This window comes from Gorilla gorilla, chromosome 18 (genome assembly GCF_029281585.2).
Source record: "Gorilla gorilla gorilla isolate KB3781 chromosome 18, NHGRI_mGorGor1-v2.1_pri, whole genome shotgun sequence".
NCBI lineage: Eukaryota > Metazoa > Chordata > Mammalia > Primates > Hominidae > Gorilla > Gorilla gorilla.
Genome location: NC_073242.2, coordinates 29,640,798 through 29,664,012, shown reverse-complemented (window position 1 = coordinate 29,664,012; position 23,215 = coordinate 29,640,798). Strand labels below are relative to the sequence as shown.

The following is a 23,215-nucleotide window of genomic DNA, read 5'->3' as shown; positions in this document are numbered from 1 at the left end:
TGAAAGATGGGTCTTGAAGCTGTATTTGCACAGAACTATACTAATTTTACTTAGAGTGCTTTATTAGATGTAGCTTGGAGATTATAGGGTGCCACTAAAGAACCACTCCAAGTTATCCCTTTGACCCCAGTCCTGCAGCTGGGAGTCTCCTTAGGCTAGGAGCCCCTGCCTGCCCTACAAAAGCCCACCGGAGGGCGCAAGGGCTCCAATCCCGATTGGAGTGAGGAAAAACATGCTCCAGGAGCGGCGGGTGGAGACGCTTCCTTTAATAGGTATTTAAGTGTCCACGGTGAAGGCTCAGGAGTTTACAAGGCTAGCAGGGTTGGGGAAGCTCAACAAAGGGCGGGGCGTTGCTCAAGCTCCATCCGTCCGTCCGTCCATCCCTCCGTCCCTCCAATCCTCCATCCATCGCGCTGCTCAAGCTCCATCCATCCATTTATCCATCCATCCATCCATCCATCCTTTATTGAGAGTAAAAAGCCGCCAACCAGATCCTGGGAGGAAGACAGGATGGTTCCCGAGAACTAGGGCCGCTCCTTGGCTTTTAGAGGTATCTACTACTTCCAAAACCTTTTGAGACCCCATTATCCCGTTTGATGAAGATGGAGTCTGCCACGTGGGGGTTCCAGATAAGACAGCTGAGATTCGGAAGGGCAGGCGACTCCACATAGTCACCGGGACGCCCTTTTTAACGCTCCAGGGACCGCAGGGTCTGAGAAAGTTCCTGGTTACTCCGGCGACCGGCCGGCCGTCACAAGACGTGTGAGCCCAGGCGGAACGCCCAAGAGGCTTCCGTAGTCGGGTGGCAGGTCACGTGTCGAGGGCTTGCCCGCGGGGACCCCTTCCACCCTGGCTCCCGCGTCACATGACCGGCTTTAAGCAACATGGCGGCTGCCGTGGTGCAGCGCCCGGGCTGAGCGACAGCAAGTGCAGCGGGCTCCTACCCCGGGTGAGGGGTGGCCTCCGCGTGGGATCGTGCCCTCTTCAGCCAGCTCCTGTCCCCGACATCACGTGTATTCCGCACGTCCCCTCCGCGCTCTGTGTCTACTGAGACGGGGAGGCGTGACAGGGCCCGGGTCCCTTCTCAGTGGTGCTCTGTGCTTCAGGGCAAGCTCCCCGTCTCCGGGCTCACTTCCCTCGCTTGTGTTCGGTCCATCCTCCTTTCTCCAGCCTCCTCCCCTCGCAGGTGGGATCGTCGGTGGGACCGGAGCGCGGGCGGGCGCGGCCCCCCGGGACCATGGCCGGGTCCGACACCGCGCCCTTCCTCAGCCAGGCGGATGACCCGGACGACGGGCCAGTGCCTGGCACCCCGGGGTTGCCAGGGTCCACGGGGAACCCGAAGTCCGAGGAGCCCGAGGTCCCGGACCAGGAGGGGCTGCAGCGTATCACCGGCCTGTCTCCCGGCCGTTCGGCTCTCATAGTGGCGGTGCTGTGCTACATCAATCTCCTGAACTACATGGACCGCTTCACCGTGGCTGGTAGGGACTCACTTCTGGGAGGAAGATAGTCTAGGAGAGGGGAGCCAGGGTCCCGAGGGTGGCGCTGCTTTGCCGGACCATCCTGAATTTTCTCCTCAGGCGTCCTTCCCGACATCGAGCAGTTCTTCAACATCGGGGACAGTAGCTCTGGGCTCATCCAGACCGGTGAGTGGGGACCCCTCCTGGTCACATAGCCGCTCCTCCTTCTGTTCTGTCTCAACTGGGGCCACGCGCTGGCCTGTCTAGGGACTCATTAATGGAGGTTTTGTGGCCAGTTAGGGGAGGTGATGGCCCTGATGTCGCTCGGGGGTCAGCGAGACACCACATTTAAAGAGGGATTCAGTTTAGTATAACTAAGTATAACTTCACCCAGGTGAAGACAGACCTGGGTTTAAATCTCAGCTCTTCCACTTATTGTGTGATGGTAGGCAAGGCACTCAACCTCTCTAAGCCTCATTTTCCTTGTCTATAAGATGGAACAAGTAATAACACGAATCATCTCTTAGGACTGATGTGAAGATTAACTAAAAGATTGTCTGTGAAGGGCCTAGTGCAGTGTTCGGCACATGGTAGACACCCAGTAAATAATGGCAGGAGGGTTGGGTGTGGTGACTCACGCCTGTAGTCCCAGCACTTTGGGAGGCCAAGATGAGTGAATCACTTGAAGTTAGGAGTTCAAGACCAGCCTGGCCAACATGACGAAACCCCATCTGTACTAAAAATACAAAAATTAGCCAGGCGTGGTAGCGGGCGCCTGTAATCCCAGGTACTTGGGAGGCTGAGGCATGAGAATTACTTGAACCCGGGAGGCAGAGGTTGCAGTGAGCCGAGATCGCACCACTGCACTCCAGCCTGGGTGACAGAGCGAGACTCCATCTCATAAATAAATAAATAAATAAATAAATAAATAAATAAATAAAGGCAGGAGAGGGTGTCTGGAATGGGGAGAGGTGTGTTTTACTTGTTCACAACTTTGGGACTTGTGGGAGAGGCAAAGCTAGAGCCAAGCCCTTTTTCTTCCTTCCCTCCTTCATTCATTTCTCAACCATTTCTGAGTACTCATTGTGTGCCAGGCCTGGAGGAAGTGATGATTACACCTGTAGGACTTTGCTAAGAATTTTTATGCCCCTTGTCTTCTAATCCTTCTATCAGTCAAAAATAGGTGTTATTGTTCCTATTATAGACAAGTAGGTAGTGATATCTACAGCTTATAAAGAAACTGAGGCTTGGAGAAGAGTTAAGACTTGCCCAGGGTCACACCACCAGTTGGAGGCGGAACAGGAATTTGAAACCAGGTCTTGCAGTGTTCTTTTCTCTACTCCAGGCCAATGAGGAACTGGAGGTATTTGAGGTGAAGTCTGGAGCAATGAGAATGGGATCACAGGGCAAGGTCTTCAAACCTCTGAAGAGTTGTTGAGTTAGAGCAGCAGCTCTTTCTAGGCAGCCGGATTTATTCACTCTCTTCACATGCTTATTGAGCACCTGTTTTGCACTAGGCTGTGTGTTAAGTAAGTGAAAGAAACACAGTCATGGCCAATACAGGCAAGGACCTTGCCTTGGGAGTTGATAGTATGCTATGCATGAGGCAGCAACAGCCAGTAAAACGCTAAACTAAAGTGGGACAGTTTTCCCATAGAGATCAGTGTTATGTAACAGAAAACAGTCCAGGCGCTGTGGCTCACACCTGTAATCCCAGCACTTTGGGAGGCCGAGGCGGGTGGATCACGAGATCAGGAGATTGAGACCATCCTGGCTAACATGGTGAAACCCCATCTCTACTAAAAATACAAAAATTAGCTGGGCGTGGTGGCACGCCCCTGTAGTCCCAGCTGCTTGGGAGGCTGAGGCAGAATTGCTTGAACCTGGGAGGCGGAGGTTGCAGTGAGCTAAGATCGCGCCACAGCACTCCAGCCTGACAACAGAGCGAGACTTCGTCTAAAAAAAAAAAAAAGAGAGAAAATAGTAAATGTGAGAGTCAGGTACTGGATGTGTGCTCACCTGGGCAGCATGCTTGACCCTTGGCCCTGGGCAAGTATCTGAGCTGGAACCTGAAGGAACTATGCTCTGTGAAGTTTCAGGGGGAGAGGAGAGAATGTCCTTGATAGAGGAGACAGCAGGTGCCTAAACCCCTAGTGGTATTGGCCTTGACAATTGGGCCATTGGGATGCAGACAGAGGAAGGGAAAAAGGCTGGCCATGAGTGTGGAGAGGTAGGCAGGGCCTAGATTGGACAGGGGCATTGTGAGCCATGGTGTGCATGGAGTTTGGAGCTTGTTTTGGCTAGGTGGAAGGAATTGACAAGTAGTGGGACCGTCCATTATACAATGGGAAATCTGGAAAGTTGTTCAAGATGGAGCTGGACCATCTGCCTGACAGGAAGCTCTGATGGGCTTCAGGCTGGGATGTGGGGGTGTTGTGAATTCTGTGAGGAGAAGGCAGGCATCTCTTGTGCTTTAGTGGTTCCAGCTGGGGTGGGAGTGGGAGGTAGGGGTACCTGGGCTGAGCTGTGACTCTCTGCTTCCCCCTAGTGTTCATCTCCAGTTACATGGTGTTGGCACCTGTGTTTGGCTACCTGGGTGACAGGTACAATCGGAAGTATCTCATGTGCGGGGGCATTGCCTTCTGGTCCCTGGTGACACTGGGGTCATCCTTCATCCCCGGAGAGGTGAGGCCCCAAGCTGGCTCCCGTTTCTGCCCACACCTCCTCCCTGTCAGTCTCTGCTGCTGCTCCTTGGAGCCATGGCAGACTGGGCCTCAGGGACTCCTGCAGTTTCCCTGGTCCATGCCATTTTATACCCCTCCTTGCCTGAGTTAACCTGCCCCACCCCATCCTCCCCCTTTCTTCCAGAGCATTCTCTGTCCATTATCCCCTCTTCCCCTGACCACTGACTCCTTCTACTCCATACCTAAACACTCCAAACCGTACCTGGCCTGCCCTCTCTCCCTCCTCTCATTCCTGATCAGACTTCCTGAAGGGCCCCAAGAGCGTGGCGCCAGTGTGGGTAAAAGAGCAGCCGGGGAGATGCCGTCACTCTGCCTGCACTTCCTCACGCCTGCTCACCCCTCGAGCGCTGCCGCTGACTTCTCCCACCACTCCATGGACCCTGCTCTTGCCAAAGTCAACAGTGGCCTCCTAGTTGCTAAACACAGCTCCAACTTCCTGGTCCTGTTCATGCTAGGAGCCTCTGGCACTGTTGACTCACTCTTCCTTCCTGAAACTCTCTCCTACCTTTGCGATGCCACACTCTTCTGGTTTTCCTCCTGCCTCCCTGGCTGTTGCTTCTTTGTTCCTTTGAAGCCTCCTCTGTCTGTTCTCACTCCACCCCAGAACTCTGTCCTCAGCCCCAGGACCTACGTACTTTCCTTGGGTGACTGTACCCGTCCTTAGCTTCAGGTGTCTTTGGTAGACACATAAACTCCCATCTAAGGTCATTTATTCATTAAAAAAAAAAATTAAAAAACCTTCCCCTACCAGGCAAGCAGGGGTTGTCTTATTTAGACCTTTTATTGTCTAGTCCTTGCAATAGCTCTGTGAAAAGTTGTTGTTATCCTCCTTTTGCAGATGAGGAAACTGAGGCTCAGAGAGGTTAAGTTATTTTCCCCAAATCGCAGCTAGTAAGTGGTGGAGCCAGGATGCAAGCTCAGGTCTGTGTGATTCTAAAACCCAGGCATCTCCCGCCATCCCTGCTGCCTCTTGGGAGCAGGCTGGTGAGGTAGCCCGGAGGCTGGTTGCAGGCTGGGGTGCCACCTCTCCCCGGTCTCTCTCCCCAGCATTTCTGGCTGCTCCTCCTGACCCGGGGCCTGGTGGGGGTCGGGGAGGCCAGTTATTCCACGATCGCGCCCACTCTCATTGCCGACCTCTTTGTGGCCGACCAGCGGAGCCGGATGCTCAGCATCTTCTACTTTGCCATTCCGGTGGGCAGGTGAGTGGGCCTGGGGCCTGGGGGAAGGCAGAAGGGCCTGGTGTGGGGGACTGGACTGACTGGCTGTCCCCCCTTTTTCCCCTCTCTCCCTCCCACAGTGGTCTGGGCTACATTGCAGGCTCCAAAGTGAAGGATATGGCTGGAGACTGGCACTGGGCTCTGAGGGTGAGTCTGGTCTTGGCCTGGGGGTAGGTCAGCGACATTCTCACTGATCCCTGTTTCCTACCTTTGGACCCCTTCCCACCGCCCATTTTTCTTTTAAGAGACAGGGTCTTGTTGTGTCACCCAGGCTGCAGTGCAGTGGTGCAATCATAGCTCACTGTAGCCTCGAACGCCTGAGCTCAAGTGATCCTGCCACCTCAGCCTCCCAAGTAGCTGGGACTATAGGTGCCCGCCACCATGCCTGGCTAATTAAAAAAACTTTTTCTTTTTGTAGGCTGGGTGTGTTGGCTAACACCTGTATCCCAGCATTTTGGGAGGCTGAGGCAGGTGGATCACTTGAGGTCAGGAATTCAAGACCAGCCTGGCCAACACGGTGAAACCCTGTCTCTACTAAAACTACAAAAATTAGCTGGGCGTGGTGGTGCACGCCTGTAATCCCAGCTACTCGGGGGGCTGAGGCAGGAGAATCACTTGAACCCAGGAGGCGGAGGTTGCAGCAAGCTGAGATTGTGCCACTGCACTCTAGCCTGGGCGACAGTGCGAGACTCCTTCTCAAAAAAAAAAAAAAATTTTGCCAGGCATGATGGCTCACGCCTATAATCCCAGCACTTTGGGAGGCTGAGGTGGGCGGATCACCTGAGGTCAGCAGTTCGAGGCCAGCTTGACCAACATGGTGAAACCCTGTCTCTACTAAAAATACATAATTAGCCAGGCATGGTGACGCATGCCTGTAATCCCAGCTACTCGGGAGGCTGAGGCAGGAGAATCGCTTGAACCCGGGAGGCAGAGGTTGCAGTGAGCAGAGATCGTGCCATTGCACAAAAAAAAAAAAAAAAAAAAAAAATTTTTTTTTGTAGAGATGGGGTCTTTGTATGTTGCCCAGGTTGGTTTTGAACTCCTGGCCTCAAGCAATCCTCTTGCCTTGGCCTCCTAAAGTGCTGGGCTTACAGGTGTGAGCCATGCGCCTGGCTCCAAATACCCCTTTTTTGGGGCAGCACTCATTCTGCTGAGCCTGCAGGAGACTGGCGGCCCTCAGCTGGAAGCCATGTGCTAGACAGAATTCTTGCGTGCAGGTGACAGAAGCCCATTGTAAAACTGTAAGCCCCCTAGAAGCCGGGTGCGGTGGCTCACGCCTGTAATCCCAGCACTTTGGGAGGCCAAGGCGGGTGGATCACAAGGTCAGGAGATCGAGACCACCCTGGCTAACACGGTGAAATCCCATCTCTACTAAAAATACAAAAAAAAATTAGCTGGGCGTGGTGGCAGGTGCCTGTAGTCCCAGCTACTCAGGAGGCCGAGGCAGGAGAATGGCGTGAACCCGGTAGGCAGAGGTTGCAGTGAGCCGAGATCACACCACTGCACTCCAGCCTGGGTGACAGAGTGAGACTCTGTCTCGAAAACAAACAAACAAACAAACAAACCGTAAGCCCCCTAAAGGGGCTGTCTTGGCTTTCTTCCTGAAAGTCCCAGGTGCGCTTCAGTCAGGTAAAGCTGGATCCAGGGCTCCCACACTGCCCTTCTCTTCTGAGCTTTACTTTCCTTTGTGTTAACATCATTCTTAAGGACGTGAGAACTCCAGATGATTATCTTTCCATTTAGCAACATTGGCACCTTGGACCCTGGGGCCGTGTTTCCAGGATAGTGTCTGACTAGATGAACATGCATCACGTGCCCTCTGTGGAATCCGTCACCGAGGCTGGGGTGGTTAACAGTCCTCTTGTTGGCCAGGCCTGGGATCCTATTTAAACCAAGTGGATTGAGAGAAGTAGGGGTACTGGTTTCCCAAAAGAAAATTACCAAAGAGGAGGCAAAGCTAGGCTTGCAAAAATAGGGTGGACCCTAGTGGCAGCCCCCTTCCCCCAAATTGCAGGTTCGGCTTCTTGGAGCAGGCACTTAACTGGGTATTTTAGGTCTCAGGCTGGAGTTATCTGTACCCCACACTCTCCTCCAGCCCAGGGCTTGAGTGTGTCTCTCCCTGTGCCTATCCTGAAGCCCTCTGTCTCCCAGGTGACACCGGGTCTAGGAGTGGTGGCCGTTCTGCTGCTGTTCCTGGTAGTGCGGGAGCCGCCAAGGGGAGCCGTGGAGCGCCACTCAGATTTGCCACCCCTGAACCCCACCTCGTGGTGGGCAGATCTGAGGGCTCTGGCAAGAAAGTGAGTTTATTCCCACCCTAGACCACCATCTGAGGCCCCCTGGCGTCTGGTTTGAGGTTTAAGTGGGGATGTTCCTGTTCCTGGCCACACCCCAAGGCCAGGAATTCGGTCGCTACTGCCCCTTGTGGCTGCTGCTTGAATTACAGGCCCAGATCCTGGGAGCCAGAACCACCTCTGCACCTGGTGTTGTGACCTTACTAAAATCAGCCAGGAAGGGAGAAGAGAGGTCCCCTCCTGCCTCGACACCTCCGTGGGGTCTTACTCTCTCCCTCCCAACTATCTGCAGTCCTAGTTTCATCCTGTCTTCCCTGGGCTTCACTGCTGTGGCCTTTGTCACGGGCTCCCTGGCTCTGTGGGCTCCGGCATTCCTGCTGCGTTCCCGCGTGGTCCTTGGGGAGACCCCACCCTGCCTTCCCGGAGACTCCTGCTCTTCCTCTGACAGGTGCCCAGATGGGGCTATGCTGGGGGGCCTGCGGGTGGCAGGGCTGGAGTGAAGAGCATCTGTGGCTCAGACCCAGGCAGGGAGTTTGACTCCTGACTTCACAAGCTGCCTGCTCTCCTGGAATCTCCATTTCCTGGTCTGGGAAATAAGTGATGGGATGATGTCTGCCACTCAGGGCTGTGCCAACCATGGGGTGCTGTGTCTGTAGGGACCTTGGTTGTGAGGGTGGCTAGGATGGACAGCGTAGGGGCCTTGGCAGGCACAGGGACAAACCCCCATTCCCTTCCCTCACCCCTAGTCTCATCTTTGGACTCATCACCTGCCTGACCGGAGTCCTGGGTGTGGGCCTGGGTGTGGAGATCAGCCGCCGGCTCCGCCACTCCAACCCCCGGGCTGATCCCCTGGTCTGTGCCACTGGCCTCCTGGGCTCTGCACCCTTCCTCTTCCTGTCCCTTGCCTGCGCCCGTGGTAGCATCGTGGCCACTTATGTGAGTAGCCAGCAGGTGTCAAGGGGGATGGCGTGGGTCCAGGGTGGAGGAGCAGTCAGCATAATGGCCACTCGAGGTGGAATGCCTGGTTTTGAATCACAGCTCTGGCTCTTCCCAGCTGTGTGACATTGGACAAGTGACTTAACCTCTCTGTGCTCAGTTTCATCATGTGTAAAATGGGGATATTAGTAGCACCTGTCTCACTGGGGTGTGATGAGGATTAAATTAGTTAATAGATGAGCTGGGAACATGGTCAACTTTCCATGTGTTAGCCCTTACTGTCATGAACCCCCGACCCTCTCTTCCCCCAGATTTTCATCTTCATTGGAGAGACCCTCCTGTCCATGAACTGGGCCATCGTGGCCGACATTCTGCTGGTGAGTTGCTGGGCAGCTCCAGGGTCAGCGCAGAGGCTGATGAGAGCAGATTTGGGGTCAGGAGTGTTGCCTCTACCCCTCAAAGCCCAGCCTCAACCTACCTTCTACAATAAATAACATCTGTAGCAGACCCCCGGCCTGCCCTGCGACCTCAACCCCAGGCACACCTCTGACCCCGGCCTAGGCGGATCCTTGGTGGTCTCCTGGCCCCCTGCCTCCTGCCCCCTGGAGCCCAGAGCATCCACTGAGCTCCACCAACTCCTCCACAGTACGTGGTGATCCCTACTCGACGCTCCACCGCCGAGGCCTTCCAGATCGTGCTGTCCCACCTGCTGGGTGATGCTGGGAGCCCCTACCTCATTGGCCTGGTGAGCATTATTTCTTGGCTGGCACGGGGTGGCTGGTGTCCTGAGCCTGGGCTGGATCAGAAGGCCTGGCCCTAGTGAAGTGTCTGTGTCCTGCGTGCTGGGCACTTCTCACCTTCCATTGTCAACTGGAGGAGAAAGATTTTGTCTTTGAATATTTCTACCAGTAAGGCCAGGGACCTCACCCTGGTGGTCCAAACTCCTCCTTTCTTTTCTCTTTTCTTTTCTTCCTGAGACAAGACCTCACTCTGTTGCCCAGGCTGCAGTGTAGTGGCACGATCATGGCTCACTGCAGCCTCGACCTCCTGGGCTCAAGCGATCCTCCCACCTCAGCCTCCTGAGTAGCTGGGATGATAGGCATGAGCCACTGCATCCAGCTCAAACCTCCTCCCCTTTCCTGGGCTCCACTTGTCTTTCTCCCTGGAGCTCAGGGGCGTGCCCTCCCTGGCTCATCCATGAGGCTGACTCCCCTGGCTTTCCTGTCTCCTCTCCCTGCAGATCTCTGACCGCCTGCGCCGGAACTGGCCCCCCTCCTTCTTGTCCGAGTTCCGGGCTCTGCAGTTCTCGCTCATGCTCTGCGCGTTTGTTGGGGCACTGGGCGGCGCAGCCTTCCTGGGCACCGCCATCTTCATTGAGGGCGACCGCCGGCGGGCACAGCTGCACGTGCAGGGTCAGTTAGGAGCTGTGCCCGGCCCAGCTTCTTGATCTGCCTGTCTGTCTGTCCATCTGTCTGCCCACTCCTGTGCACCTGGCAGCTCAGTCCACAGCCCTCCCCTTGTTTGGCCTCCAGTCTGTCTGCATCCACCCCTGGGGTGGCTCTGTGGCTGCCCCATCCATTTCCCGCTGCCTGTTTGCCTTTCTCTGGCTTTGTCTGTCTGTCCATCCAGCTCACCCTGGCTCTGACCCTCCCCCCTCAGGCCTGCTGCACGAAGCAGGGTCCGCAGACGACCGGATTGTGGTGCCCCAGCGGGGCCGCTCCACCCGCGTGCCCGTTGCCAGTGTGCTCATCTGAGAGGCTGCCGCTCACCTGCCTGCACATCTGCCACAGCTGGCCCTGGGCACACCCCACGAAGGGCCTGGGCCTAACCCCTTGGCCTGGCCCAGCTTCCAGAGGGACCCTGGGCCGTGTGCCAGCTCCCAGACACTACATGGGTAGCTCAGGGGAGGAGGTGGGGGTCCAGGAGGGGGATCCCTCTCCACAGGGGCAGCCCCAAGGGCTCGGTGCTATTTGTAACGGAATAAAATTTGTAGCCAGACCCCAGGTGCCTGCTCTCGTCTTTCTCTGGGTGGCCTCTGATCTTGCACCCCGTCTTCACCCCAGGGCTCCTGAAGACTGTGGGTCATTCCTCGGGGCTCTGGGTGAGTCTCTGCCCTTCTGGGCTGGGCGACTGAGATGGGGGACTGCTCTTCTCCGAGTGAGCTGTCTGAGTGTGACCGTGAGTCACGCCCCTGCTTCCCTGTAGCCTGTCCCTTGCCTCACAGGCCTGGCTGAGGTGGGAGTGGGCACTGCCCTTTGTACCCCAGAATTCCCACTGTCAGGGCCTCCCTGCTCGCTGCCTCCCCGGGTCCTGGATATGGAGGCCATGGCTGCCAGCTGGCAGGTGGCTGTCCCCGTCTGGGGGGGCCAGCAGACCCTTGGTGAGTGCCTGGGGTGGCTCCCGGGCCTCCTCCTGCCCCCTCCCCACTGGCGGGGTGGGGTGGGAAGGGGGCGGGTGCAGCCGGCTGAGAGCTTGATGATTTCCTGCCCTCGCCTGGCGCTCACCACAGCTTCCTGCCGCAGGCGGGCGGGAGGGCGGGCACGGAGAGGCGGGCTCCGAGGAGGGGCAGGTAGGGCTGGGACGCAGGGGTAACTGGATCCCCCGACTTCAGCCCAGGCCCTGGTCTAACCACCCTGGGAGCAGGGACTTTCCACAGTCAGCTGGACGCACACTCAGCCCAGTAAAAGAGGGGACCCATCCTGGGAGCCCCGGGGAGGGCACGGCTGCCTCCTCCTGGGCTCCCCTGCCACCTGGTGCCTACCTGCCCCCTGCTCCCTGCCGGGTCCGGTCCTCACCCCATCTTCATCTGGCCTTGACTCTGCCCTTGAGGGGCCTAGGGGTGCAGCCGGCCTGCTCCGAGCTCCCCTGCAGATGGAGGAGGCCATCCTGGTCCCCTGCGTGCTGGGGCTCCTGCTGCTGCCCATCCTGGCCATGTTGATGGCACTGTGTGTGCACTGCCACAGACTGCCAGGTGAGTGGGAAACTGGTGGGGGTACCCAGGGCCCAGGGACACCGACGGGATCCTCATCCACTCCCAGCCCCTGTGTCTGTCCTGGCTCTGTCCCTGCCTCCGTCCTGATCCCAGCGCCTCTGAGAGTCCCTGGATCCGAGCACCTTCTGCCCTAAGCACCCCCTGTTCCTGCCTCACCAGCCCTCTCTTTCCCAGGCTCCTACGACAGCACATCCTCAGATAGGTGAGTCCGCCCCAGCCGCCCTGGGTCTCCCTCCACACCCCATGGCGGGGCAGGGCTGGGGCTTCCATCCTCCATCTTCCAGCCCCATCCCCAAGCTGTGTCTCCTTTACCAGTTTGTATCCAAGGGGCATCCAGTTCAAACGGCCTCGTGAGTACAAGGAGGGTCCCCTACCTTGGGTGCCAGGGAGAGGGTCCCCTGGTGTGGGAGTGAGCGTGAACCTTCAGACTTCCCCTGCCACCTTGGGGCTGCCCACATGGCCTTGACCTGAGCTGGGAGAGGGGAGATGGCTCCCCCAGGCCTGTCCAGGGTGTGGGGCTTTCAGGGTCTTAGTCTGTTCTTTGAGGCCTTGACCATGTCCAGAGTCCTTCTTTCAACTTGGTTCTGTGTCCTCAGACACGGTTGCCCCCTGGCCACCTGCCTACCCGCCTGTCACCTCCTACCCACCCCTGAGCCAGCCAGACCTGCTCCCCATCCCGTGAGTAGCTGCTCAGCCCCTGCCCCTCCAAAGCTCAGGCCCTGCCCCTCCAAACTCCACTCTCTACCCCTTCACTTTTTTGGATTGGGGGCCCCTTTCCCTTTTGCAACTGCTGTTGTCCCCTGAGCCCCACCTCAGGCATGACCCCTGACCTTTGACTCCCAGAAGATCCCCGCAGCCCCTCGGGGGCTCCCACCGGACGCCATCTTCCCGGCGGGATTCTGATGGTGGTAAGTGTGGGGAAGGGTTCAGGCGGCCGGGGCTGGGAAGAAGATAGGCCTGGCCTGAGCTGACTTAGTCTCCCTCTCACCCTCTCTTTGAAGCCAACAGTGTGGCGAGCTACGAGAACGAGGGTGCGTCTGGGATCCGAGGTGCCCAGGCTGGGCAGGGAGTCTGGGGTCCGTCCTGGACTAGGCTGACCCCTGTGTCGTTACCCCCAGAACCAGCCTGTGAGGATGCGGATGAGGATGAGGATGACTATCACAACCCGGGCTACCTGTGAGTGGCCAGGTGGGAGGTGGGAGGTGGGAGGTGAGGGCTGAGGCTGTGCGTCCCCCCTCGCTCACCGGCCCTTTTCACTTCCTTTCAGGGTGGTGCTTCCTGACAGCACCCCGGCCACTAGCACTGCTGCCCCATCAGCTCCTGCACTCAGCACCCCTGGCATCCGAGACAGTGCCTTCTCCAGTGAGTCAGGCATTTGTTTTTATTTTTAAATTTTTTTAGGGATAGGCTGGAGTGCAGTGGTGCCATTGTAGCTCACTGCAGCCTTGAACTCCTGGGCTCCAGTGATCCTCCCAAGTAGCTGAGACCACAGGCGCATGCCACCACACCTAGCTTATTTAAAAATTTTTTTTTGTAGAGATGGTCTTACTATGTTGCCCAGGCTGGCCTTAAACTCCTGGGCTCAAGTGATCCTCCCACCTCGGCCTCCCAAAGTGCTTGGGATTATAGGCGTGAGCCACCATGCCCGGCCCTGTTCTTCTGATTTTCTCAGCTTTCTCTCTCTTCTTTCCTATCTCTATGTCCTTCCCTTTATCATCTGGGAGATTTCCTTGTCTGTATTCTTCAACCCTTCCACTGCAATTTTATTTCTCCTATCCAGAAGCTCTTTCTCGTTCTCTGGCTGTTCTTTTTTTATAGCCTCCTGTTCTTATTTCATGGATGAAACATCTCTAAGGATGTTAATTAGAGGCTGTCTTGTGTGTCTGTGTGTGTCAGTTTTCTTCTGCTTCCTGCACTGCCCTGTTTCCTTTGAGCTGCTTTTCTCCCTTCCTCATGGTCTCATCCTGCCTGGTCACATCCTCTGGGCTTTCCTCAATGTCTGGGATTCTTTAGTTTTCTGTTGCTTTGCTCTCTCTGTGTATACTTGTCCTGGGCTATCACTTCTACACCCTGGCTTTGTTTGCCATCCAGATTCCCAGTTTGCTCTCTCCTGAGCTCCAGACTGTATCCAAGTACTTCTTTTCTTTCATTCATTCATTCATTCATTCATTCATTCATTCATTCAGCATTTACTATGTGCCTCTGCTGGGCTAACGCTGTGGATAAAACAGTTAAGGAGGCAGACTGTCCTGATAAAATAGCTGGCTGGGCATGGTGGCTCACTCCTGTAATCCTAGCACTTTGGGAGGCCGAGGCGGGAGGATTGCTTGAGCCCAGGAGTTCAAGACCAGCATGAGCAACATGGCGAAACCTCATCTTTACAAAAAAAAAAAAAAAAAATTAGCCAAGCGTGGTGGCACATGCCTGTAGTCCCAGCTGCTCAGGAGGCTGAAATGGGCGGATCATCTGAGCCCCGCAGGCGGAAGTTGCAGTGAGACGAGATCATGCCACTGCACTCCAGCCTGGGTGACAGAGTGAGACCTTGTGTTAAAAAAAAAAAAAAAGATAAAATAGCTAAGATTCACCGAGGGCCTCCTGCATGCCTTGCTAAGAGTCTGACATGTGTTCACTCACTAATCTGACTGCCCTGGGGCTCCCGGGCCTGCCCGCGCCCTCCTGTGCTCCAGTTGTCCCCTTTGTGGGATACAGGGTTTATCTGTTTAACAGCACTGCTGTGTGACAGGCCCTATTTTACAGAGGAGAAAACTGAGGCACAGAGAGGTAAGGTCCCTTGGCTGAGGTTATGTGGTTGGTTAGTGCTGGAGCTGGGATTGAACCGGGGCGGTCTTCAAAAACAAGAAACACATAAAAGAACCAAATAGGCCGGGCACGGTAGCTCGCACCTGTAATCCCAGCACTTTGGGAGGCCAAGGTGGGGGGATCACCTGAGGTCAGGAGTTCAAGACTGACCTGGCCAACATGGCGAAACCCAGTCTCTACTAAAAATACCAAAATTAGCAGGGCGTGGTGGCGGGCACCTGTAATCCCAGCTAACTCAGGAGGCTGAGGCAGGAGAATTGCTAGAACCGGGAGGCAGAGGTTGCAGTGGGCCAAGATCACCCCACTGCCCTCCAGCCCTCTAGGTGACAGAGGGAGACTCCATCTCAAAAATAAATAAATAAACAAAATAAAAGAACCAAATAACCAGGCGTGGTAGCTGATGCCTGTGATCCCAGCACTTTGGGAGGCTGAGGCAGGTGGGTCACTTGAACCCAGGAGTTCAAGACCAGCCTGGGCAGCATAGGGAGACCCTATCTCTACAAAAATTCCCAAATTTAGCCTGGCCTGGTAGGAGCTGAGGTGGGAAGATCATCTGAGCCCAGGAGGTCAAGGTTGCAGTGAGCCGAGATTGCGCCACTGCACTCCAGCCTGGGTAACAGAGCGAGACCCTGTCTCAAGAAAAACAAAAACAAACAAAAAGCCCCCAAATAACATGGATGGTGACAGGCGCCATGAAGGGCTGACATGGGAGTGAGACATAGGCAGTGGCTGGCAGGGGGCAGGCGGGGATGGGGGTCGGGGGGAGGAGGTGCCTGCTGGGCCGAGTGTGTCATGTCCCCTCCACACACGCCACCAAACTCCCACTGCTCCGAGCCGCACTACGTCCCTGCTCCCCAGCCTAGGGGCTGTGCTGGGGCCTGACCCTTTGTGAGCTCTCCTCAGTCCCAGTCAAGTGGACCTCCTCCCTCCCTCTCCACAGCCCTTGCCCTTGTCCAGGCCACCATCACCATCACCAACACCATCCTTGCCAGCCTGGAGTCCCCTCTCTTCATTCTATGGGGCTAATGGGGGTGGCTGTGTGGGAAGCCTCTGGGGTCTACCGTTGGGGAGCTCTGCATGGCTGAGGTTGGGGGTTCTCTGGGAACCTGTGGCCAAGGGTCTCTGGTCACAGTGCTGAGGTGGGCCTGGCTTTTCCACAGTGGAGTCCATTGATGATTACGTGAATGTTCCGGAGAGTGGGGAGAGCGCAGAAGCGTCTCTGGGTGAGTGACCGGTGCTTGTTGGTGCCTGCCCCTGCACCCCGCTGCCCCACCATGCTCTCAGTGTGACCAGATCCCACACCCTCTGCCCCCTCTGTCTGGGCGTCCCCTTGCTCTCTCGCCCTCCTGACCCCTTTGTGTGGCTGCCCCTCCTTCTGATCTGTCCCCACAGATGGCAGCCGGGAGTATGTGAATGTGTCCCAGGAACTGCATCCTGGAGCGGCTAAGACTGAGCCTGGTGTGTTCTGCGGGAGGGGCAGGAGCTGGGGTAGCTGCTTTGGGCTTGGGGGGATAGCTTGCAAGCTGGAGACCAACCTCCCCTCCCCTACAGCCGCCCTGAGTTCCCAGGAGGCAGAGGAAGTGGAGGAAGAGGGGGCTCCAGATTACGAGAATCTGCAGGAGCTGAACTGAGGGCCTGGTGAGAGGCCTGCCCTGTCCCCACCCTGCCCTGGGCCCACAGGCTCTACTCCTTCCCTCCAGGACCCCCTTGCCCAACCCTACCTCTGGCTTGTCCCTCTGTCTCTGGGTACCTGCTGACCCCCGTCAGCCTCCTGATCCATATCCCTCCCTGCCCTGGTGTGTTTCAGTGGAGGCCAAGTCTGTCCTGGAACCAGGCTTGCCTGGGACGGCTGAGCTGGGCAGCTGGAAGTGGCTCTGGGGTCCTCACATGGCGTCCTGCCCTTGCTCCAGCCTGACAACAGCCTGAGAAATCCCCCTGTAACTTATTATCACTTTGGGGTTCGGCCTGTGTCCCCCGAATGCTCTGCACCTTCTGACGCAGCCGGAGAATGACCTGCCCTGGCCCCAGCCCTACTCTGTGTAATAGAATAAAGGCCTGCGTGTGTCTGTGTTGAGCGTGCATCTGTGTGTGCCTGTGTGCGAGTCTGAGTCAGAGATTTGGAGATGTCTCTGTGTGTGTATGTGTATCTGTGGGTCTCCATCCTCCATGGGGGCTCAGCCAGGTGCTGTGAGTGACAGCAGACAGTGGCTGGGACACCCCCCTTCTGAATGAAGCCTTCTGACCTGGGCTGGCACTGCTGGGGGTGAGGACACATTGCCCCATGAGACAGTCCCAGAACACGGCAGCTGCTGGCTGTGACAATGGTTTCGCCATCCTTAGACCAAGGGATGGGACCTGATGACCTGGGAGGACTCTCTTAGTTCTTACCTTTTGTGGTTCTCAATAAAACAGAACTTAAAAAATTGTCTAAGTAACTGAAAAAGTTAATATGCAGCACAGCACTTTTGAGACTTTGATGGGTAGGTGACTCACCGGCAGACTTTGCTGTGGGGTGGGTTCTGACTCAGTTCGCCTAGGACGTGGCCTGAGACTTTGCATTTCTGAGCCTGTCTTGTGTGATTCTGATGCTGCTGTTCTGTGAACCTCATCCTGAGGAGCAAGGGCGTGGTGAGCATCTGTTGCCTTTACTTGTCCGGGATCCATTTCCCCTTATTTTGGGAATTTCACCTTGGCTTTCCTCTGCGATTCACTCCTTTCCCAATCTCATTCCATGTAGTTTTAGAGATTGTGTGTTTGTTTTTTCTTTTTCCTTTTTTTTTTTTTTTTTTTTTCTTTTTTTGAGATGGGGTCTCCCTCTGTCACCAGGCTGGAGTGCAGTGGCGTGATCTTGGCTCACTGCAACCTCTGCCTCCTGGGTTCAAACAATTCTCCTGCCTCAGCCTCCTGAGTAGCTGGGATTACAGGCCCCCACTACCACACCTGGCTAATTTTTGTATTTTTAGTAGAGATGGGTTTCACCATGTTGGCCAGGCTGGTCTCACACTCCTGACCTCAGGTGATCCCACCCTCCTCGGCCTCCCAAAGCGCTGGGATTACAGGTGTGAGCCACTGCGCCCAGCCTGTTTTTTCTTCTTTGGAAATGAGGTCTCACTCTGTCGCCCGGGCTGGAATGTGGTAGTGCAATCATGCCTCAGTGCAGCCTTGAACTCCTGGGGTCAAGTGATCCTCCCAGCTCAGCTTCCTGAGTAGCTGAGACTACAGATGCATGCCACCATGCCCGGCTAATGTTTTATTTTTTGTAGAGATGGAGGTCTCACTGTGTTGCCCAGGCTGGTCTTGAACTCGTGAGTTCAAGTGATCCTCCTGCCTTGGCCTCCCAAAGTGCTGGGATCACAAGCATGAGCCACTGTGCGCAGTGTCTCCCTGGGATTTAAGGTGAATGATCGCATCTGGCCTGGAGATTGTTGAACACATGACCCAGACCTGGGCCAAGGTCACCATCCTTTCCCTGCCCATCACGATTGGCTCAGGTATGGGCATGTCACCCGGCCTGGGCCAGTGAGGAGCAGCCCTGGGATCCAGGTGAGAAGTGCTGGGCAGGAGAAGCTCCATCTGTTCGGGGCAGTGATTAAGCTGGACAGATGCAGGCCTGGAGCCACCACTTGGAGAGCCTGCCTAGGAATGAAGCCAACGTGGAGGAGAGAGTGGCCCAGAGAGGGACAGAGCCAGCTTCCTAACGGTGTCATTAGAATTCCTGGAACTGGGCCGGGTGTGGTGGCTTCCGCCTGTAATCTCAGCATTTGGTAGGCCGAGGCGGGTGGATCACCTGAGGTCAGGAGATCAAGACCAGCCTGGACAACATGGCGAACCTTGTCTTTACTAAAAATACAAAAATTAGCCAGGCGTGGTGGCATGCGCCTGTAATCCCAGCTACTCAGGAGGCTGAGGAAGGAGAATCGCTTGAACCTGGGAGGTGGAGGTTGCAGTGAGCCGAGATCACGCCTCTGCATTCCAGCCTGAGCAACAGAGCAAGACTCTGTCTCAAAAAAAAAGACTCCTGGATCTGGACATACCTGAAGCGTTGCGTGGGCCAATAAATGGCAGTTTTTCTTCAACCAGCTTTACTTGGGGTATCTGTCACTACAGCCAAAGTTGTTTTGCGATGAAAAGTTGGTGGTGGTTCTCTGTGGACTCCAAAGGTAATAACAGCGGCTCCGTTCAAGGTCAGCCAGGTGCAGTGGTGCATGCATGTGATAGCGACTCCTCAGGGAGCGCCCATTGCATTGCCATGCTCATTACATGCAGTCATCATGACCCCTCTATTGTCAGTTACAGTTTAGTGTCCCCATTATGCAGGAGAGGAAACACAGGCTCAGAGAGGTGGAGTGACTTGCCCAAGGGCACACAGCTGAAGAGGTACACCTGGGATTAGATCTGTGGCTGTCGGTCCCATCGGGTCACTGCTGCTCTGACTGGCAGCCTCCTCATTCTGATGATGATGATGATGATTTTCTTGAGACGGAGTTTTGCTCTTGTCGCCCAGGCTGGAGTGCAGTGACGCGATCTCGGCTCACTGCAACCTCCATCTCCTGGGTTCAAATGATTCTCCTGCCTCAGTCTCCCAAGTAGCTGAAATTATTATTATTATTATTTTGAGACAGAGTCTCATTCTGTGGCCCAGGCTGAAGTGCAGTGGCACAATCTCGGCTCACAGCAACTTCCGCCTCTCAGGCTCAAGCGATCCTTCCACCTCAGCCCAAGCAGCGGGGACTACAGGCATGCACCACCATGCCCACCTAATTGTATTTTCTGTAGAGGCGGAGTCTCACCATGTTGCCCAGGCTGGTCTCGAACTCCTGAGCTCAAGCAATCTGCTTGTCTTGGCCTCCAAAAGTGCTCGATTCCATGTGTGAGCCGCTGTGCCCGGCCAGAAACAATCTTTGTTTTTTTGAGATGGAGTCTTGCTTTGTCGCCCAGGCTGGAGTGCAGTGGTGCGATCTCGGCTCACTGCAACCTCCGTCTCCTGGGTTCAAGTGATTCTCTTGCCTCAGCCTCCCAAGTAGCTGGGATTATAGGCACCCGCCACAAGGCCTGGCTAATCTTTGTATTTTTAGTAGAGACAGGGCTTCACCATGTTGGCCAGGCTGGTCACCCACCTCGACCTCTCAAAGTGTTGGGATTGCAGGCGTAAGCCACCATGACCGTCCTCATTCTGATTATTGTGTAAAGTGCTGACTGCCCTGAATGGGGAAGCTCAGAAGAGGCCCAGGTGGAGAAGATGGTGGGAGGGTCTGGGAAGGGGATTGGACAGTCGGGCCATCAACACGTGGAGTTAAATCCTCTTCTTTGAAAGAAATAGACATGAGCAGAGGCACCTTAGTGCCTGGGCTGGTAGATGAAGAACAGTTGACCAACAAGGGCTATTAGTGTAACCAATCTAGCAACATCTGGTGAAGCTGAAGCTGTGTGTCTCCCTTTACCTAACAAATTCCTGGGTATAAACCTTCACCAACTCCAGGCCGGGCTCAGTGGTTCACACCTGTAATCCCAGCACTTTGGGAGGCCGAGGTGGGCAGATCACCTGAGGTCAGGAGTTTGGCCAACATGGTGAAACCCTGACTCTACTAAAAATACAAAAATTAGCTGGGCTTGGTGGCAAGTGCCTGTAATCCTGACTACTCGGGAGGCTGAAGCAGGAGAATTGCTTGAACCCAGGAGGCGGAGGTTGCAGTGAGCCAAGATTGCACCACTGCACTCCAGCCTGGGTGACAGGGTGAGACTCTGTCTCAAAAAAAATTCCTGGTTATAAACCTTTGTTAACTCTAGCACATGAGTCAAAGTGACAGGTACAAGCAGACTTCCGTCAGGGCAGCATTGTAATGACTGTAGCTGGAGACAGCTTAGACACCCACCGCTTAAGAGCAGACAGAGAAGTCCCAGTGTGGCCAGGCATGGTGGCTCACGCCTGTAATCCCAGCCCTTTGGGAGGCCAAGGTGGGTGGATCACCTGAGGTCAGGAGTTCAAGACCAGCCTGGCCAACATAGTGAAACCCAGTCTCTACTAAAAATACAAAAATTAGCTGGGCATGGTGGCGAGAGCCTGTAGTCCCAGCTACTCAGAAGGCTGAGGCAGGAGAATTGCTTGAACCTGGGAGGCAGAGGTTGTAGTGAGCCAAGACTGTGCCTTTGCACTCCAGCCTGGGCGACAAGAGGGAAACTCCATCTCAAAAAAGAAAGAAAGAAAGAAAGAAATCGCAGTGCAGTCAGATGACAGCTGCTCAGCAGCCGATAAAATGAGGGAACTGCGGGCCAGGCACAGTGGCTCACGCCTGTAATCCCAGCCCTTTGGGAGGCTGAGGAGGGCGGATCACCTGAGGTCAGGAGTTCGAGACCAGCCTGACTAACATGGCAAAACCCCGTCTCTACTAAAATTACAAAAATTAGCTGGACGTGATGGTGCACGCCTGTAATCCTAGCTACTTGGGTGACTGAGGCAGAAGAATCGCTTAAACCTGGGAGGCGAAGGTTGCAGTGAGCTGAGATTGTGCCACTGCACTCCAGCCTGGGTGATAGAGACTCTGTCTCAAAAAAAAAAAAATGAAAAAAAAATGAAGGAACTGCAGCCAGGCCCATCACCACTGATGGATAGCACCAACAGATTGTGGTGATGTCACACACAGCAAACAAAACACGCAAAGCAAGTCATGCATGTAAAGTTAAAAACATGTACATGAGGCAGGGCTTGGTGGCTCACGCCTGTAATCCCAGCACTTTGAGAGGCCAAGGTGAGAGGATCATTTGAGTCCAGAAGTTCAAGACCAGTCTGGGCAACATAGTGAAACCCTATATATATATATAGGGTTGAACCCAGGAGGCGGAGGTTGCAGTAAGCCAAGATTGTACCACTGCACTCCAGCCTGGGCAACAGGGTGAGACTCCATCTCAAAAAAAAAAAAAAAAAATTCTTGGTTATAAACCTTTACCAACTCCAGCACATGGGCCAAAGTGGCAGGTACAAGCAGACTCCGGCAGGGCAGCATTGTAATGACTGCAGCTGGAGACAGCTTAGACACCCACCACTTAAGAGCAGACAGAGAAGTTGCAGTGTGGCCGGGCACGGTGGCTCACGCCTGTAATCCCAGCACTTTGGGAGGCCGAGGAGGGTTGTATATATATGTGTGTGTATATACATATATATATATATATATATACACACACACACACACACACACACAACCATGTACGTGATTACCCCACTGCAGTGCAGCCTGGGCAACAGAGACCTGTCTCAAAACAAAACAAAACAAAAAAAACAAACCTATGTACAAATGCTGTATATTGTTCAGGGATGTGCATCGATGTAAAAGTATCAAGACAGCGCCAGGCGCCGTGGCTCACGCCTGTAATCCTAGCACTTCAGGAGGCTGAGGTAGGTGGATCACCTGGGGTCGGGAGTTCGAGACCAGCCTGACCAACATGGAGAAACCCCGTCTGTACTAAAAATACAAAATTAGCCAGGCGTGGTGGTGCATGCCTGTAATCCCAGCTACTCAGGAGGCCGAGGCAGGAGAATTGCTTGAACCCGGGAGGCAGAGGTTGCAGTGAGCTGAGATGGCGCCATTGCACTCCAGCCTGGGCAACAAGAGCAAAACTCTGTCTCAAAAAAAGAAAAAAGTATCAAGACAGGCGTAGGAGTGAGGAATTCCAAATTCAGGACAGTGGTCACCCTGGGTGGAGGTGGAGGCAGGAGACTGGGGAGGAGTTCGAAGAAGGCTTCAGTGAGATGTGCAATGTCCTATTCTTTTTTTTTTTTTTTGAGACAGAGTCTCACTCTGTTGTCCAGGCTGGAGTGCAGTGGTGCGATCTCGGCTCACTGCAAACTCTGCCTCCTGGGTTCAAACGATTCTCATGCCTCAGCCTCCTGAGTAGCTGGGATCACAGGTGTGCACCACCATGCCAGGTTAATTTTTGCATTTTTAGTAGAGATGAGGTTTTGCCATGTTGGCCATGCTGGTCTCTAACTCCTGGCCTCCAGTGATCCGCCGGCTTCAGCCTTCCAAAATGCTGGGATTACAGGCATAAGCCACTGTGCCCAGTAGCATTATTATTATTATTATTTTGAGACAGGGTCTCATTCTGTGGCCCAGGCTGGAGTGCAGTGGCACAATCTTGGCTCACTGCAACCTCCACCTCTCAGGTTCAAGCGATCCTTCCACCTTGGCCCAAGTAGCGGGGACTACAGACGTGCACCACCATGCCCACTTAATTGTTTGTATTTTCTGTAGAAGTGGGGTCTCACCATATTGCCCAGGCTGGTCTTGAACTCCTGAGCTCAAGCAATCCACCTGCCTTGGCCTCCAAAAGTGCCAGGATTCCAGGCGTGAGCCACTGTGCCTGGCCAGACACAGTCTTCTCTCTCTCTTTTTTTTTTTTTTGAAATGGAGTCTTGCTCTGTCGCGCAGGCTGGAGTGCAGTAGCATGGTCTCGGTTCACTGCACCCTCTGCTTCCCGAGTTCAAGCGATTCTCCTGCCTCAGCCTCCCGAGTAGCTGGGATTACAGGCGCCCGCCACCACACCCGGCTAATTTTTGTATTTGTAGTAGAGACGGGGTTTCACCATCTTGGCCAGGCTGGTCTCAAACTCCTGACCTCGTGATCCGCCCACCTTGGCCTCCCAAAGTGCTGGGATTACAGGCGTGAGCCACCGAGCCTGGCCAAGACACAGTTTTCTTTACTTGTTTGCAGATCTGAATGATTTCAAAATAACCAAGTGAGATCAAGGCCCAAGGAGGGAATGA

The 23,215-nt window shown here is 54.9% G+C and overlaps 2 protein-coding genes across 11 annotated transcripts; both read left to right on the top strand.

Annotated features, from left to right (window-relative positions):
* The first annotated feature begins 271 nt into the window (after positions 1–271).
* Positions 272–10,844, top strand: SPNS1 (SPNS lysolipid transporter 1, lysophospholipid). Of its 7 annotated transcripts, none has more exons than XM_063700086.1 (13): positions 272–550; positions 1,187–1,478; positions 1,578–1,643; positions 4,006–4,142; positions 5,249–5,400; positions 5,499–5,565; positions 7,570–7,715; positions 8,002–8,157; positions 8,456–8,645; positions 8,957–9,022; positions 9,292–9,390; positions 9,886–10,057; positions 10,305–10,643. In XM_063700086.1, exons 2-13 carry the CDS (start codon positions 1,238–1,240, stop codon positions 10,397–10,399), a joined length of 1,587 nt encoding a protein of 528 aa, XP_063556156.1. In that variant the 5' UTR covers positions 272–550; positions 1,187–1,237; the 3' UTR covers positions 10,400–10,643. The 7 variants fall into 7 exon arrangements, with proteins under 7 accessions (XP_063556156.1, XP_055221627.1, XP_063556155.1 ...); XM_063700085.1 differs by lacking the exons at positions 272–550; positions 10,305–10,643 and adding exons at positions 860–949; positions 10,709–10,844; XM_055365650.2 differs by lacking the exon at positions 272–550 and adding an exon at positions 860–949.
* A 637-nt stretch (positions 10,845–11,481) lies between these two features.
* On the top strand, positions 11,482–16,527 carry LAT (linker for activation of T cells). Of its 4 annotated transcripts, none has more exons than XM_019011517.4 (12): positions 11,482–11,616; positions 11,812–11,839; positions 11,953–11,987; positions 12,234–12,315; positions 12,484–12,545; positions 12,639–12,668; positions 12,756–12,813; positions 12,905–12,999; positions 15,618–15,680; positions 15,850–15,915; positions 16,009–16,095; positions 16,265–16,527. In XM_019011517.4, the coding sequence occupies exons 1-11, from the start codon at positions 11,517–11,519 to the stop codon at positions 16,086–16,088; spliced, it is 699 nt and encodes a 232-aa protein (XP_018867062.1). In that variant the 5' UTR covers positions 11,482–11,516; the 3' UTR covers positions 16,089–16,095; positions 16,265–16,527. The 4 variants fall into 4 exon arrangements, with proteins under 4 accessions (XP_018867062.1, XP_018867061.1, XP_018867060.1 ...); XM_019011516.4 differs by having other exon boundaries at positions 12,481–12,545; XM_019011515.4 differs by having other exon boundaries at positions 12,639–12,813.
* Positions 16,528–23,215: the final 6,688 nt, after the last annotated feature.

Excerpts from the sequence above, each read along its gene's own strand:
- SPNS1 (XM_055365650.2), top strand. The coding sequence starts at position 866 with ATGACCGGCTTTAAGCAACATGGCGGCTGCCGTGGTGCAGCGCCCGGG. Across the intron at positions 1,644-4,005 it reads CTCTGGGCTCATCCAGACCG|TGTTCATCTCCAGTTACATG; the intron begins GTGAGTGGGGAC and ends GCTTCCCCCTAG. Across the intron at positions 7,716-8,001 it reads CTGAGGGCTCTGGCAAGAAA|TCCTAGTTTCATCCTGTCTT; the intron begins GTGAGTTTATTC and ends AACTATCTGCAG.
- LAT (XM_019011514.4), top strand. The coding sequence starts at position 11,517 with ATGGAGGAGGCCATCCTGGTCCCCTGCGTGCTGGGGCTCCTGCTGCTG. Across the intron at positions 11,617-11,811 it reads GCACTGCCACAGACTGCCAG|GCTCCTACGACAGCACATCC; the intron begins GTGAGTGGGAAA and ends TCTCTTTCCCAG. Across the intron at positions 12,546-12,638 it reads CCGGCGGGATTCTGATGGTG|CCAACAGTGTGGCGAGCTAC; the intron begins GTAAGTGTGGGG and ends CTCTCTTTGAAG.